Below are 16,731 nucleotides of genomic sequence, written 5' to 3'. Positions count from 1 at the left end.
TTGAGATTAACAGGTTAATTAAAATAAACCATTTAAATATAGTTTTGTTGCATCTCCTGCTGTCACTTTGACTCTCTCTCAGTCGCTCTCAGTCTGTCTCTGACATCTGCTGCACAGCACTCTGAACAGGAGTCTTGGAGTGGTATTAGTGCTGAGATGGGTGCTGATAGGAATCTGATGTATGGTGTGTGTGTGCCTGTAAGCCAGTGTTTTTATGAACCCTGTTAGCTGTTGGCTCTCTTCAACACTATGTCAGTCTGTGTCTAGTTAGCAAGAATACACACACACACACTCAGTAAAAGCTTTCCGACTCTTCTCGCCCCCGTCACTCTTCCTTGGTACATCCCACATCATGGAAAATTGGCTCCTGCCCAGCATTTTCTCTCTCTGTACTCCTCTTCCAAACTCTACTATCTTTCTGTCTCTCTTCACTGAGATCACATGGCTTCTCGATGTGGGCTACAAAAACAAACAGCTGCTTCTTAAGATGGTATAATGCTGTTGAGAGTCCTACTCAGAAAAGGCCATCAGTTCAGCGCGTCCTGTACTTTGTGATGCTTTGATCCTGCCGAGGTTGCAGTTTTAAACTTTGCAGTTTATTGGGATTTAAGCAGAATCTTTGGTGCCAGTTTGAAAAAATCAGTTTTATCACAAAACTCATTCGGTAAAATCAATGGAGAAAACAGAATGGGAGTATCTTTAATGCTCTTCTGCCTCCTTCCCTAAACTCTCTGCCTAAACTCTAAACTTCCTTTAATTAATTAATTCCCTTTCACAGCTCATCTTCAATCAGGAGTATATAGTAAATGTACAGGTAGTCTTCAAAGATGTTTTTTGGAACTATCACTTGCTGCACTTTTTTGGCTAAATGAACCATAGCGCATTGATTAAATGGACAAAGTTAGGGAGAGGTTAAGCAGTAAACCTGACTCAAGATGAAAAGTAATATAGTGTAGCTTTAAGGGCAACAGGTCAGCATGGAGCTGTAACCCTTCAGCCCTGGTGTGCTTGTATTAGCAGAGACACACTTTGCTGACGTTTCCCTAAGCAAGACATTAAAATCGTTCTTTTCTTAGTTGAATTTGAGAATGACTCTTAATAAACTTCCACTTTGCTTTTAATGGAGGAAACCTTTCAGATGTGTGCAGAGAAAACTGGCCTGTGCAGCGCTATGTCCTTGGCCCAGCTCTGTTTGGTCAAGTAGTTGCTTAGAAATAAAACCATATGTTTTATCGCTGCCATCATCAGGTAAGATACCGCACTCAACTGGATAAACATAGGGATTAACTAATAGACTGTTGGCAAGGAGGCATCCTGGCTCCATCCCTCATTCTCACTCCTTCCTCCCTACCTCCCCTATCTCTCATCTTGCTTTTTCCTCCTCTCGCCTTTCACGTCTCAGTCTTAATCTTCCAGTGTGTGCTTTTATTTGACCATCTTTCATGCATCAAATGAGTCTGAAAATAAAGATCTGACAGAATGAGTAGAGCGCACACACACAACTATGTAAGAAATGGTATTAATTAGTGTAAAAACATGATCAATGGAGTGACAGCTGACAGTGTGCGATCCAGAGAGAAACAGAAGGATCTCTTTCCTCTTTACCTGTATCTCTGTGTCTTGTTTTAATTCTCATGCACCAAACAAAATGTTATTTATAGCTAAGCTCAATCTGTATCTTCACAGCCTGTGCTTGCTCTGCTGCTTTCATCCAGGAGAACCTGCTGTTTGACTGCATTCAGTCATTTTCAGGAAAAGTCCCCTGCCACTGTTCTGCCTTCCTCTTTGTGCATGACCACCTGTCTCCTGTTTTATCTCCAGTGGTTTTCTTACCTTGACAGTATGAGACATATCCACATACACTTATCTGAATCCTCTCTGAGTCTCCTGGTTTCTCCTTTTTTTTCTCTTTGAATTTTTTGTTCTCTGTTTCCGTTCACCCCTCTTTCTTGATTGAAAGGGTATGCATGACTGGCACTGAAAGAAAGGAGGAAATAGATAATAGATAATAGATTGTATTGTGTGGAAAACCCTGACCTCTCACATACCCAATCCGTCACACACAGCACAGACTCACACATACACTGCCAGTCAAAAGTCTAAACACACTTTTAAAAATTAACGTGTCTCCAAACTTGACTCGTCGTGTGTGACACACACTTTTTTTCCCTGCACGTCCTCAGATATGTATTTAACATACAGTAAACAAACGGAGCACATCTTTTTATAGTGTTCCCCTTCTGTATTAGAGTCACACAAACATATGAGCTTCACAGTACTATGCAAAAGAGAAGATTTATAATCACTCACATTCTGCTGCAAGTGATGATTTTAAATCTTCCATTTGTTATCCACATGAAAAAGGTAAAGTGAAATATTTCTTTCTCTGAAGTTGTGTATTTAATTATTTATTTATTGTTCATTTCATTGGAAGTGAAACCTCTTACATGTGGTAGTGTGCAAGTAACAGGCTTAAATCTTTTTGTTGTTGATAGTTTTTGTTCCAGTGTTTTTTTTTGTTTTTGTTTTTTTAACTTGAAACTGAATATAAACTTAAATGTAGGTTAATGAGAAAAAAATAAATTTCACAAATGTAGTATCAGGCTGCAACATAACACAACTGAAAGGGAAATATTTCAGGGAAATATTAGTTTCATGTTTTGCAAAAGTTTACAGTGGAATAGAATAGTAAAGCAGGGTTTTTTGTCTTCGTATGAAAGGTTTTCATGAAAGTCCAAAGTTAATGGACAAGTTCAAGCTTCACTTTCATGCACTGAAAACTCACCCACTCTCATCTTTCCTTATTGGCGTCAGAGTTAATCTTTGAGACTGGCTGATCAAGTAGCTAATTCACCTGGAGCCTTATCAATGTAATATGATTACTGATCACATGTTTCATCATGCTCTCATCCTTCGTTAGCAACTTTATGCACCCACTGAATAATTTCATCATCATTTGATTCACAGGTGGCGTTCAGCTGGGAATGTGCATAATATGATAATATGTTGAATGCATCTAGGAATGATTTAATATGTAGAACTATCCCAGTAATAACAGCGTAACTGAAGATGTGGAACAAAAGAACAGCAGAAGATTAATTTCTTGTTATTCACGGTCACAAATAAGTGATTATGATTAAGCAACTTTTATAGCCACGTTTGCAGAAGTAGTTATCATCTTTGCACATCAAGGAAATCTGCATAAAATAATAAAAAGTTGAGTCTTACAGTTCATTCTTGACTTTGTAAAAGCAGGGGGTCAAACAATCTCAACATAAGGTCAACTTGTTTCAGAGATTTGGGTCATACGTGCACACTGGAAAGTTATTAAAATGTAAGTGAAGAAGGTGCTGGATGATGTGTGTGAATCTGATCTGTATGACAGCAAAGAGCCATTAGAGTGGGAGCTTGTATCAGATGCAGATGTGGGCTGACCATTAGGAACCATGAGTCCTCCACTGCTGTAACTCAGCCACAGGTGAACATACACACATCCACAGTCGTCTCCCCTTTCATGTTCCTTGTGGATCCCATGGAAAATAAGTGGCAGCATCAGTCACAGGGAAGAGCAAGGAGAGTGGAAAAGACACAGTGATGTTGAGGGACTCGAGACAAAGAGGGAGGCGAAGCAGAGGCAGAGAGATGGGAGCTAGAGACAGGAAATGAGGAGAAAAGGAAGATACAAGGCGAAACAAAGACCATAAAAGATTAAAGAGAAAGTGAGACAGAGAGGGGTCTGGAAATGAGAGGGCAATAATGTTGAAACACATTCTATACACAGAAAACAGTCAAAGATTAGCAGAAATGAAACACCATAAATACAGAAAGACAGATGGCATCTTTAAAAAAAAAAGCAGTTCAGAGATACTCAGAAGAACAGCAGGCTGGGGCTGCTAGCCAGTGCATATGTTGCCTGGAAGCTACCTTATGAATTTTAATTTGTATTTGCTCATTAACCAAGTTACCATATGACTTTAAAGGGACTGAGTGGTTTCCTTGCAGGCAGCAGAGGAGGAGTGTTTTGGGTCAGTCAGGAAATGAGGAGGGCTGATAGGCCATGCCAAAGTGAGGATGGATGGCATCTGTGTTTACGTTGTAATTAGAAGCAATGTTTTATGGAGATTGTCATCACAACACCAAACTTCCACTTTGATGCTGAAGCAAGCTTTAGTATTACTGTCACTTCTAGAAGTAACAAATGTGGTTAGTAGAAACTTCAGTTACAGAATACAGATGTTGTCACTTCCCTGTTGAAGTGACAACCCTGTTTGGTTTTCAACAGCACAGTCTGGACTCAGTGTTTCCAGATCGCAGCTCAGATGTTTCTTCAGTGAAAGTGTTTGTGAGACTTTTTCTCAGTAGTTCCAGTGAAAAACATATCTGTAAAAACATGTTGCTCTTAAATTATTTAAAGGCAGCTTTTCTGTGAGCTCTATAAAGATTCACTCACATCTGATGTGCTGATTGTGACAAAATTCAAACTATCTTCTCAGATAGAAACACTAGAGGTTTCTGTGAAAGCAGCAATATCCACACAGTACATAACAGGTAAGTGTCACTGTCTCTTTGAACGTGATCCTGAACATGACATCACATGTCATGTGAAAAATCCAAAGGATGCCACTGCATCTCAACAATGAGCAGACAATGAAACCTGGATCTCAATTGTGACTTTACAGACATTAATCTTCCCTGTTCAGCTTTAAGTGAATAACCGGACTATAACTGAATCAAACGCACGCAGAAGTACACATTCAAAAACACCACAGTCACAGCCTGCAGCGTTGTGTCAGCTGCATGTTCAGCTCATTGTGAGAGGGATTTGTTTGCCTTCGAACCATCCATACAGTATATTAATCAGCTGAATCGCCGTGGTAACCAAATATAATAGAGCTTGATGAAGCTTTAAATGGTTCTCACCCAGATCCAAATGGTGCTGCAACCAGTTTAAATCCTGATTAATGTAGCCTGGCAGACGAGACATAACCGCACTCTTCTATAGATTGCAGCTTCGCTTTCAGATATTCTGTGTGTGTGTGTGTTCATGTGTTCATGTGAGCACTTTGTCTCCACAGGTTCATCCTGGTGTTTGGATGTCTGGTTCTTTCTGTGTTTTCCACCATCCCTGCTCACCAGGAATTCTCCTCACACTGCCTTCTCATTCTGGTAGGACACACACACACACATACAGATATACAAACACACAAACACTAATTGTGTACAATCAGGATGTGTTTCCCAGGGAGAGCTATACTTATTTTGGATTATCACTACACTGATGAATTATGAAAGCATCACTTGGTTAAATTAGTAGTGTTTAACATGTGTGTGTGTCTGTGATATCCTGATGTCTGCATTAGAAATGCTGATTGTGGATTCTCAGTACTACAGTGTACTGTAATGATTGGTCCTTTGCTACTCAACATCAGTATCACTTTGCACCGGTTCAGTTTAAAGTGACAGTCTGTGATTAGGCAGAAAAGCATCAGCAGGTAGATGAAAAAACAAAACAAAAAAACAGTGTAGCACAAACAAAGTGCATGAAGCAGGTTTGAAATGAGAAACAATACATCCTTGTGCTGTTTATGTAGAAGAGCATAGACATCATAGATTCAGTTCAAAGTTATCATTATAAAATGCACAATTTTCTGACCTGTTCTGGCTGCCCTTGCAAACCGGTTTGTTTTAAATTTTCCAGGATTTGGGGTAACTACTTTTGAATTTGTGACTTTACCCCAGTAAAGAGGAGGAATTGATTTTGTTTATGGTGCAGAAATGCATAAAAAATTGCATTTAAAAAAAATTTAAAAAACGCTGCTCCGAAAACAGTGAACCATTTTCTGTTTTTTGTTTGTAATGCCTCTGGCTAATTCTAACTATGGAAATCCAGGAAAGAGAAGATTTCTGTCATTTGTTGTTTTTTTTTTTCACTTTAGGTGAACAGAGCCTTTTAATGAAATTGTTGTTATTTTTGGCAACTACGTTTATTCACTTCCCTGCTGGAGAGCTGCTTCTTTAATATCTGTCCATTAAATGTTGAACCATAGCCAGACAGTTATCTTAGCTTAAAGACTGGACATAGGGTGCAACAGGTACATTTGCCTTCTGTTTAAACTGTGGGAGGTAACTCTGCTCCTTGAGGCTCAGTCAAACAGAAGCTGGAAGATACCAGTTCACTTTGTCTTCTCCTGCTCCACCCTCATCTGAGATGGTATGTTCCAGCTAGTGATTGACTGAACACACTGAAGTGTAGTAATAAGTTTAGCTAGTGAACCAGCACGAGTAATAAGAGGGTGCTGAAACTGGCACATCTAAATGTAATACAGCCATTGTTATTCTGAGTAAATACACCTGTGCTTTTTCTGACAGGACATAGCAAAATGTTTTCCAGAAAAAAAGCTTTTTGGTCACTTACACCAGGCTGACAAATGCAAATATGTCTGTGCAAGTGCTGTTTAGTCTGTGTGTGTGTGTGTGTGTGTGTGTGTGTGCGTGTGTGCGTGTGTGCGTGTGTGTGTGTGTGTGTGTGTGTGTGTGTGAGAGAGCACAGTACAGTATGTAGTTTTACTGAGAGAACCACTGTAAGGACAAGCTTTACAACTTACTAAACACAGTCTTTCACCACTTGCTGTCTGTCTTTATGGGCTTTATGGCTTGTGCAGCTGTATTTGTAGCATTTAAATGTTGAAATTTGTGGATTTGTGTGTGTGTGTGTGTTTGTCCCACAGGAGTTTGTGATGATTGTAGTGTTTGGTCTGGAGTACATTATCAGGATATGGAGTGCTGGCTGCTGTTGCCGCTACCGAGGCTGGCAGGGACGCCTCCGCTTCGCCAGGAAACCGTTCTGTGTCATAGGTAGGATTGAGTGTGTATGCCGTCTCACCAAAGAAATAAGATATATATTTTAAAAAATCATGCAACAATATTAAGAGATTATCTTCACATAATGATGCAGTTTGTCAATATGTAAAAATGTCCTTTTCATTGCCCAGTTAGTGTAACTGGTATTAAAAAGCATGAAAACTCATCCTTTTAGGGGATTGTGGCTCTCTATTCTTTCTGGGAGGAAGATGTTGTGCTGTGAAATGCAAGAGAAGAAGAAGTTGGGTGTGTTAGGGTTGGACACAGAATGAGAGTGGAAGACAAATAGAGACAGAAAAGGCAACAAACGCATAGTGAATCAATAGTTGTTTTGCAGGTGATGAATGGACTTGTGGCTGGGTTTAGAAAGTAGGTGAGTCAACTACTGTTGCTAACGTTGTGCAAACGGTGATCTTTAATTTTCACTCTTTTACTCCCCAGACATCATCGTACTCATCGCCTCTGTTGCCGTGGTTTCAGCCGGTAGCCAAGGTAACATCTTTGCCACTTCTGCACTGCGTAGCCTTCGTTTCCTTCAGATCCTGCGCATGGTGCGCATGGACCGCAGGGGAGGGACCTGGAAGCTGCTGGGATCTGTAGTTTATGCGCATAGTAAGGTAGGACAATTTTTATTGGCAGAGATAGGTCTTTACTTTTATTGCTTGGGGTTGACATATTGTGAAAATATGTCCAAGAAATGATCTCAGCCAGTGTCAACATGGCCTTTAAAAATGCTGTATTTTATTACTAGCAGGACACTTAATGTCTGCATATACCTATTAAATGGGTATATGACAACTGATACCAGTGACAAATAATCCATAAAAGGTCAATTTTAGCATAGTATCAAATGTATAAGATTCATTTTTGAAACTGTTTCAGTGGTGTAAGTTTGTGTGTGTCCTGTAGGAGTTGGTGACTGCCTGGTATATCGGGTTCCTAGTGCTGATCTTCTCCTCCTTCCTGGTCTATTTGGTGGAGAAAGAATACAATAAGGAGTTTGCCACCTACGCCGATGCCCTGTGGTGGGGCACAGTGAGTGAACACACTAAATACTTTGAGCTCTTTGAATCCAGTCGTTTGGTGATTTCAAGTTGTTTTCAACATCACAGTTGATAGTTAAGGTTTACATGTAGGTTTATTTCACATAAATTACAATTGTATAGGTTTTATCTCTAATTCATTTGCTCAGTATTTTTATTGAAACTGTTGTTTTGTTTATGGTGAAATCTACCTTGGCTCATGTTATTAAATGAGTTTTTGTGGTTCAATCCCAAAGATCACAGCATGTCACATTATTATTGCTGCTGGAAATGCTGTTGAATATCACAAAAGCAACTGCTATATAGTTTTGAATTCATAAAATATCATTCTGAGTAAGTTTCCCCATTCACCATACTACAATCTCTCCCAGGGCAAAATCAAAGAAAGCAACAAAAACTGAGGTTTTCTGTTTTTATCTGACAAGAGAGATATATTTCCATTTAAAGTTTCCTTGTGGCCCTAATGACACCTGCAATGGAAAAACCGACAGAAAAGTGTCATTAAAGTCACACTTGGCTGGCTGTACTGCACTGTTACCTCGTACATCTAAAACCCATTGCACCTTGAGAACCTGGAAACAGAAAACACAAACAAGAAATGGCCCAATCGATAAATTCAATTTTCTCCTGCTGCAGGTGCAACTAGCCTGTTAGGCTTGTGTGAGGGACAGTCGGACACAGTGTTCCTACACTCTGTGCCCATGGACCGTCTATCCTTCTGATAGGCACTAAAAGCTGTTATTAAAAGTATTAAAATTATTAAAAGCTGTATTTTTGTGAAAAACTGAATTTAACCACGGCACGGCAAGAAAATTCTGTCTTCTAACCCTGGTTATACTAGGGTCTTTCTGTGTAGAGTTCGCCTGTGTGGGTTTTCTCCAGGTACTCCTCTTTCCTCCCACAGTTTAAAGACATGCAGTTAGGGGTTAGGCTAATTGGTGACTCCAAATTGACAACCAAATGACAACAATTCAAAGCTGTGGTTTACTGAGTGTTGACCTCTGACCTTCAGATCACCCTCACAACCATCGGCTACGGTGACAAAACCCCACAGACATGGACAGGACGGTTATTATCAGCTGGCTTCGCTCTGCTAGGGATCTCTTTCTTCGCCCTGCCAGCTGTAAGTCAGACACATTATAACACCAGGACTGACCATTTAGTTCCACACAGCTACACAAAACATTTGCTAATAGGAGTCTGAACATTGTCTGATATTTGGGAAATTCTCTATAATGTTAAAACTTAAAGAAAGTGTGTGTGTGTTTTGCATTTAGGGCATCCTAGGGTCAGGTTTTGCTCTGAAGGTGCAGGAGCAGCATCGACAGAAGCACTTCGAAAAGAGAAGGAACCCAGCTGCCAGCCTCATCCAGGTAGACACACACAGATTCAGAGACACGTCACACGTCACCTCTACTGATTTTCTTTGTTTGTTTTTGCAGCAGATGAGGACCAGTGTGTGTACAAATTTTCATGTGTGTGTTTGCCCGTTTTATTGTCTCTAACCTTTCACTTGTGTCTGAATAAAAGCATGAGGGTGTATGTGTCCATTCTTTACCCTTTTTACCCTTTTTTGTTTTACCATCTCTCCTCCTATTGGAGTAAAGGTGTTTCATTAAGAGTGTACTTAATGTTACTGCGTATGTGTGCATGTGTGTTTTCACCAGCTCTGGGCAGTCAGGATGTGTAGGTGATGATGACTAATGGTGTGTGACTCTCAGGTCCAACTGCAACATACACTACTGGGATTTATGAGCTGTTTCCATGGTGCTCATTCCTTGGGCAGATGCTCCTCAAACCGTCACTCATTGTAATAGACAAGACCAGCTGCATCACTTTCTAATGAGCAATAAATGTCTCCCGTGGCGTATGTGTGTGTTTGTGTGTGTATGCATGTGTCTCTCTCTGTTTTATCTTGTGTGTCTTTTCTTTACCTTATAAACTACCTTGACCTACTTTCTGTAATTTTCCACTAAACACAGTACCTGTTATGTGAGTTTTCATTTTTATCCTAAAGAAAAATCAATTTCATTATGAGCTTTAAGGGGTTCTTTTAGATTTGGTCATTTATATCAATTAGGATATTATGATACTGAATTTGGGGGTTTAGTATCTAATGTACCAGCTGTTAGACATGGCCTTATTGAAGATTTCTTTGGTCGAGCACCACAAGCAATTACTAAGAAGTCCAAATCCTTTACTTAACCATGTTTTCAGAACTACATATTCGGTAATGGAAATAACCCTGAAAATCTTAATAGTCATCTGAAATGTCTCTAAAAGATTACATGTCTTAATGAAGGGATTTCTAGACCAAATGTGTCCCCAGTGTGGCTGCCAAGCTCTGTTGCTTTTCAAACACACAAGTGTGGCCAAGAACAAGCTATGTTTTTCTGTCCTGGCTATCCCATAATCCACTGTGTCAATTGTTTAATGGCACAATCAAACAACCCTTGTAAACTTATAAAGAGAAGAATTATTACATTATCATTGTAATATATTACTTGAAGTTCATAAATGGAAAAACTTGTTGGAGGGTGTAAATTACAGAAACCATTCACTTCACTGTTTCTCTTAACACCCTGGGTTTGTTTTTCATCACAGTGTTAAAATAACAGGAAATTCTATGAATATATGTACAATTTCACCAGCAGTTGCATGACGTGCATCGTGTGTCTAAGTGGAGCATTTCAAATTCATTGAAACATCCTGGCAATAAACGTAGAAACTTCTTCAACCTGTTATACTCAGTGATGGAGATGTAGGAATTATATATTCCAAATATTGCTTTGTCTGTCCCCCCTCTTATTAATACATATTAGCTGTTATGCTTGACAAAGACCAGATGGAGCAAGCGGATCCTAAATAACCCACTAAAGGAGCAATTAATCCCATGTGTCTTGATCTTGTTTCTGTTTGACTGACTTTGTATTAAGCACCTCGTCACTGCCTCTTATCTGCCAAGCTCATAACATTTTCCTCAACAGGTAAAAGGAAACTTGGAAGCAGCTTTGACGTGTTCAATACGTGGAATACATGACTATTCTGTCTGTTACTTCACTCCATCTCACACAGCTCTCCCTGCTTTAAACCACCATATGCTTTGTGTGTGTGTGTCCGTAAGCATGGGCAGGATTTTACCACTTTCTTCAAGCCTCAGCAGCTGGTCCTTTCTAAATTTCACCTGCTGCTGTCACTATTTAGTCTGCCGACAGTATTTTTAGTACAAGACTGAATCCCCAAGTGACTTTAAAGTGATCTCTTGAGCGATTTAACATCCGACAGCCAAAACTGACCAGTGTTCGGCAGGTGGCTGGTGTTAATTTCCCACCCTGTCTGTATAAATTGTTAATGTAAAGTTTATTGTCACAAATCTTGTAACCAAGCCTGGTGTCATCATGGAGGTTCGGTTTACTGTAAGTTAAACTGAGCCGTTCTGGGTGATTTTTAGATGCTGGCTAAGGTGGATGTACGTGTTAATATACTGTCATCCAAATGCAAGCTTTAAGTCACAATAAGTCATAAGTCTGATCTATGGCCATCATTATCCTAATACTCACCACTGTGAGAAAAAGGTATCTGGTCTGTTGGTTGGTTCAGGCGCAGAAACTGCTTGGTTAATGATGGGATAGTCAAAATACCGACACGAACAGTAGGTTTGATATGGGATTTGAACAGTGGTCATGTTCACATCTAATTAACAAAGCGGTTTGTTTAGAAAAACTTTCTTTCTGCTTTGAAGGACCTCCAATATGGCTGCCAGGTGGTTATATCCCCTAAAGCACTGTATGTATGTTACATGGTCACGTAAATCTCAGGCCCTTTTTCCTCACCATGGTTGTTCCATTGCCCTTCTGTGTCATGTTTGTGCGTATGTGTGTATGTACATGTGAACGTGTGCGTGTCCTGTCCACTTGTGCTCCCTTCCCCACCCAGGCGGCTTGGCGTCTATACTCCACGGACGGTGCTCGTCCCTACCTCAGAGCCACCTGGCACCACTACCAAAGCGCCCCCCCCCCCCTCAGGCATGTATCCCCAACACCACCACAACCACCATCACCACCCCCCACCTCCCTCCAACCACCCGCAACCACAACGCATCAACACTACCCAAAAAACTAATCAGCTTTTTTCTTTTTCCCCTCCACACCTTCCATCTCTCACTCCCCAACGTATACATTTCTCCCTCCCTGTTTTTTTTCCTCCCTCTCTTTACCCTGTTAATTCTTTCATTTATCATTATTTTATTTATCCTGTTGACTCTGCACGTAGTGTGTCTGGCGTAGTTATGCTGCTGATGAGAACTCGGTTTCCATTGCTACCTGGAAGCCTCATTTGAAGGCGTTGCATACCTGCAGCCCTGCCAAGTAGGTAACAACTCACAGACTTACAGATATGGCTGCTGCTGCTCAGCCCTTGTCCTCCTCTCTCCTCTTCAGCTGGTGTCTGAAGCTTCAACTTATTTTCCACTGTGCCACTCACTGCTATTTAGCACTGTAACCATTTTACATAGGATGAAATCATTGTTTTAACAACAATCAGGGACTGTTGCATGGACGACCTTTAACACCCTTTAATATTAAACAGTTTCACACATGGGAGTTAGTGAATACAGAATTAGTAGTTGGTGTTTAAATGCTTTATTATACACGACACAAGTTCAGTTAATTATAATTATGTTGGAGATTGTGTAACTTTCATAAATGTTTGTTGTTATTGGTAATTGGAAAGTAAATTATTGATTATTTTAATGCTATAGCACAACTTTGGTTCTACAAGCATCAAAATGTAGGTTTTAAATGGCTTCAAGCTCATCAAATGCTAAAGTTTCAAGATTCAGGCTTGGGTCAAGTTAAAACAACATCTATTTGCTTTGGGCTCCTGCCTAAATTCAGTGCATTTTACACACACACACTCTCACACACACAGTGCACACCAGATTTGGATCCTTAACTTTCTGATATTTCTATGTCTGTCTTTCAACTGATGCTTAGCCTTAATGTGCATGGCCTTAGCTTGTGTGAGCTTGGAAATAATCAACCCCAGGCAATTAAAATGTCTTTTCCTTGCTTTTTTAAATTTTGGTTTGATGCATCCCTTACTCATTAGTGGACACATCTAAATGAAGCTGTGTTAATCTACTGGAATACTGATTTCTCTTCCTTTGTCTCCTCCTCTTATTTCACTAACTCTTGAAGGAAAGAGCAGGGCGAGACTACTTACAGGTTTGTATGACTCTCAGCTCCTCCAAAGACACAAAAACACTCTCACATGTGATGTAATTTTATTTATTTTTTTTAGTTGTTTAATTATTTGTACTGTATGTTTTTTTAATTGACATTTACCAGATAATAGAGGATGGTTAGTTGATATAGATCGAAATTCAAGGTTGCAGTTGCCATTGACAGAGTGGGGCATATTGATTGCTTGGTTTGTTAGTTGCTTGGTTTATTGATTGACTGAATCTATTTTTTACCATTTGAATAAACTCCAATGTGTAAGGGTGACCTGTAATGAACCATGTAAAGGGACAATGATTTTATAACCCAGAATGAAAGAGAAAAGAAGAAGGTTAGAAACATTAAAACTGAAAGAAAGGACACAAAATAAGAAGTTAATTATCACATGCATCGATATTATAGTGTATTCTGAACATTTATTTACCACATGAGTGACAGTGGAAGGAACAGTAGTTTAAACATTCTCTCATGTGCTCATCTGAAGTACAACTATTGATTTGAGAGACAGGCTAAGATGCAATGATAGAGACATTTAGTTTTTACATTATGCCGAGGTAAGCCACAGCAATACAGCTAATAAATAGCTACTTTCAAATGACCTTTTGCAAAGGTTCAGTGTGCTTCCTTTGCCAGCTTTTTTTTGCATTGTATGTTCTTACTTCACCTTTTAAACTTTTTTTGCATCCCTGTTTCTCATTTTGTTTCTCCTTTCGCTGCCCTGTGTGTCTCTCTGCACTTGATGCTCAGGCAGGAAGGGTGATGGGCTGGGTCTTTGCCAGGTGTGTGTGCATATGCATGCACACACGCCTTCAAAGAGAAGAGTCTGTACCATGTCTGTACCATGACGTGCTTTTTCCATTGGGATGGTATTTATATAACTCATCAAACACAAGTCTAGGAGAGACAGAGCAAAGTTGAGAAGGGGGGGGGCCATCGGATGGGAGGATAGGGGATTTCAGAGAGGGGAAGAAGACAGAGATTTGTGAGTTTAATTATGCTAGTATAGTTTTTACAGTGCAGTGCTTCTGTGGCAACATTTGGGAGCCTCATGTTGAGCCAGCAGCTTCTTGGTATTTAAACTTAAAACAACCACACACACACACACACGTAAAAAATCTGTTTATTCTCTCAGTAAAAGACTCAAACAAATGTACTTCTCATCCTTAAACAAAATAGCATTTAATTAAGCTTCCACAACAACAGTCATTCTACAGAAATCCCTCAGTTTTAAAGGCTGTTTAATTATGCTTTCCCTACTTGGAAACTTTTGTTGCAGCAGGTCCAATTTACATTTGTTAAACCATAATTATATACACTTTTATGACTTTATTTTTTTCTGCATCTTCTCCACCAAAAGAACCCATTACCCTCTGAGTTATTAGCGGTTTTACAGATTGTCGGCTGCTCTGTGGCAGGAGGTGTCTTGGTAAAGGACTGGTGGTTTGTGTTTAGACTTGTAAACACTAGCAGTAGTAAACATTAGGCAAACCACAGGGTGCAACAGCGGACACCATGCTGAGCGTAAGTGGCAGTGAGTGGCAACATGAAATAAAGGATAATGGGCATTTAATCTGGAGTTTATCTGTGGAGGCAGGTATGCCTAGGTGTGATGTTTATTCCTAGTAAGTAAACATCCAATTGGCGATCAGCAAATGGCTTATACTTTAAAGTATTTCTTTCACACTGGATATTATTACTCAATTAATGTTGTTAAAACTTTTAGTTTACTTTGAGAAAAAAGATAAAAAGATTTATTTATGCTGAATTTTTTTTTTTTCGTCCACAACAGGCCTCAAATAACAGCACACACACTAAACTAAGCAAACTAGACTGAACTGGCAGTTCATTTAAACCACACCAAACAATCACTGCATGATTAAGGTGTTTTTAGAGTTGATTCAGTCGTCCTGCATGACTGAAGTGCCAAATCCAAGCAAGCAAATATAATATAACTTCACAGAGAAGAATCTGATAAACAGATTGTAAAAACCTGTTAATAGAGTCCAGACTGTACATGTATAAACTAATACTTTAATATTGGCTCTAACCTTAGGTTGATGATACTAGTATGATGAATGTCATGAATTGACATTGTAAAAATATTTGAGGGAAAACTGATTTCAGGTAGGTGTGCTTTCCATTGTGTTTACCCATCCTCATCCCTCTCATAGATTTTTCACTGTGTATTTACTGTGCATCAATATTGACAGCAGAGAATTTCTCTCCCCCTCTTTTCCCCCGTTGGACTCATCTTTTAATCTCCTTCCTCCCTTATCTCTTTCCTCTCCATTCTCTCCTTCACCTGTTCTTCCTCCTGCACTCTAGTATGGGTCTAAGTAATGGGAGGCTCTTCAGAAGGTATTCTCGGAAATATAGGAGGTACCTACATTACTACCCAGCATCCTCTCTGCCCCTAGTGCAGTAACTTTTGGGAATGACTAACCAATAGCATGGAGGAGAACAAAAAGGAGCTTAACGTCTTTATTACCTCACTCCTATTTCACTTTTATTCCACCAGTGATGACCACCGCTGCTTGCTGCCTGTTGAATGTAAGCGAGACTTTATCATGTTTTAAATTAAAGGGGAATTCAGCTCAGACTGACATTTATGCTGTAAAAGTACATCTGGTTGTCAAAGACAAGAAAAAATAAAAGTCAGCTTTTCCTATAAATTCCCCTTTATTTTATTTTTTAATCCATATTTGCATCTTAGCCCACATAAAATATCTGCATCCAATAGTCCAGTCATATGAATATCTTTTCTTTAATTCATATTCTTCAATAACAACCAATGACTTGTAGATTTTTGGAACTGGAAGTTGTATTTTTAAGATTTTTTAGAAGCTTCAGTCTATTCAGTTTTCATTCAGTAAAACGATGCTGTGGCAATTTTGTAAAAAGGGGTAAAAATCAAATAATCAATTCATGGGGCTGGACTCTGTTTACCTTTCCCCAAAAAAATAAGCCATAATTATGGACATTTCAGTTATGTATTGTAGCTTTTCCTCATGTTATTGCATGCTCCCTGCATCACTCCTGCACTTCTTTCAGTCATTTTTAGCTGTTAGAGATGGCAGGAACTGTAAAAGATAAAACTCAAAAGACCTATTCAGAACCATACACTGTCTTCAAAAATAAATTGTGGTTGTTTTACAGCAGGAGAAATTTTGCAGGATACAGTAGATTCAGAACAGAAATTGACAATTGATAATATTTAATTCTGTTTAAAAAAAATGAATGAAAAGATATTGCTGTGTGCTGCAAACTTTTAAATAGGGATCCTACACAAGTCTGTGAAATTCCTTAAAACAGGTTTGAAAAATACAAGCAAAAACAAACATTTTTTAAAGAAGTTATCAGGTGGGACATTGAGGTCTTGAAAAAAGGTGAAATTGTGGCATGGAAAATTTATTGGAAGCCTGCATCTCAGTCTGCTGCACTGCATGTTGGTGCGTTTGCCTTAGAAGTATATTAGTTTGCTGCAGTAAGTCTCGCTGATACTGAGAACCTTCTGTACCTTGAAGGTTATCACATATGTAAATGTCATACAATACATCTTCTCCCTCATTTTTCATTTTTGTAACGTT

General features: G+C 39.3%; 1 protein-coding gene across 4 annotated transcripts in view; it reads left to right on the top strand.

Annotated features, from left to right (window-relative positions):
• kcnq5a (potassium voltage-gated channel, KQT-like subfamily, member 5a) overlaps window positions 1-16,731 on the top strand; it is a 70,954-nt gene that overhangs the window by 42,383 nt on the left and 11,840 nt on the right. Inside the window, exons 2-10 of one of the 4 annotated variants that reach the window (XM_026309896.1) lie at window positions 5,076-5,166; window positions 6,729-6,855; window positions 7,303-7,478; window positions 7,771-7,896; window positions 8,917-9,027; window positions 9,182-9,277; window positions 12,177-12,271; window positions 13,103-13,129; window positions 15,470-15,523. In XM_026309896.1, coding sequence (XP_026165681.1) covers window positions 5,076-5,166; window positions 6,729-6,855; window positions 7,303-7,478; window positions 7,771-7,896; window positions 8,917-9,027; window positions 9,182-9,277; window positions 12,177-12,271; window positions 13,103-13,129; window positions 15,470-15,523 — 903 coding nt within the window. Of the gene's footprint in view, window positions 1-5,075; window positions 5,167-6,728; window positions 6,856-7,302; window positions 7,479-7,770; window positions 7,897-8,916; window positions 9,028-9,181; window positions 9,278-11,840; window positions 11,930-12,176; window positions 12,272-13,102; window positions 13,130-15,469; window positions 15,524-16,731 lie in introns of all 4 variants that reach the window. The other 3 variants (XM_026309894.1, XM_026309897.1, XM_026309895.1) reach the window with 3 other exon arrangements.

The sequence above is a fragment of the Mastacembelus armatus genome, chromosome 15, assembly GCF_900324485.2.
Source record: "Mastacembelus armatus chromosome 15, fMasArm1.2, whole genome shotgun sequence".
Classification (NCBI taxonomy): Eukaryota; Metazoa; Chordata; class Actinopteri; order Synbranchiformes; family Mastacembelidae; genus Mastacembelus; species Mastacembelus armatus.
Note: the sequence above shows the minus strand (reverse complement) of the source record. Positions and strands in the feature narration are given on the sequence as shown.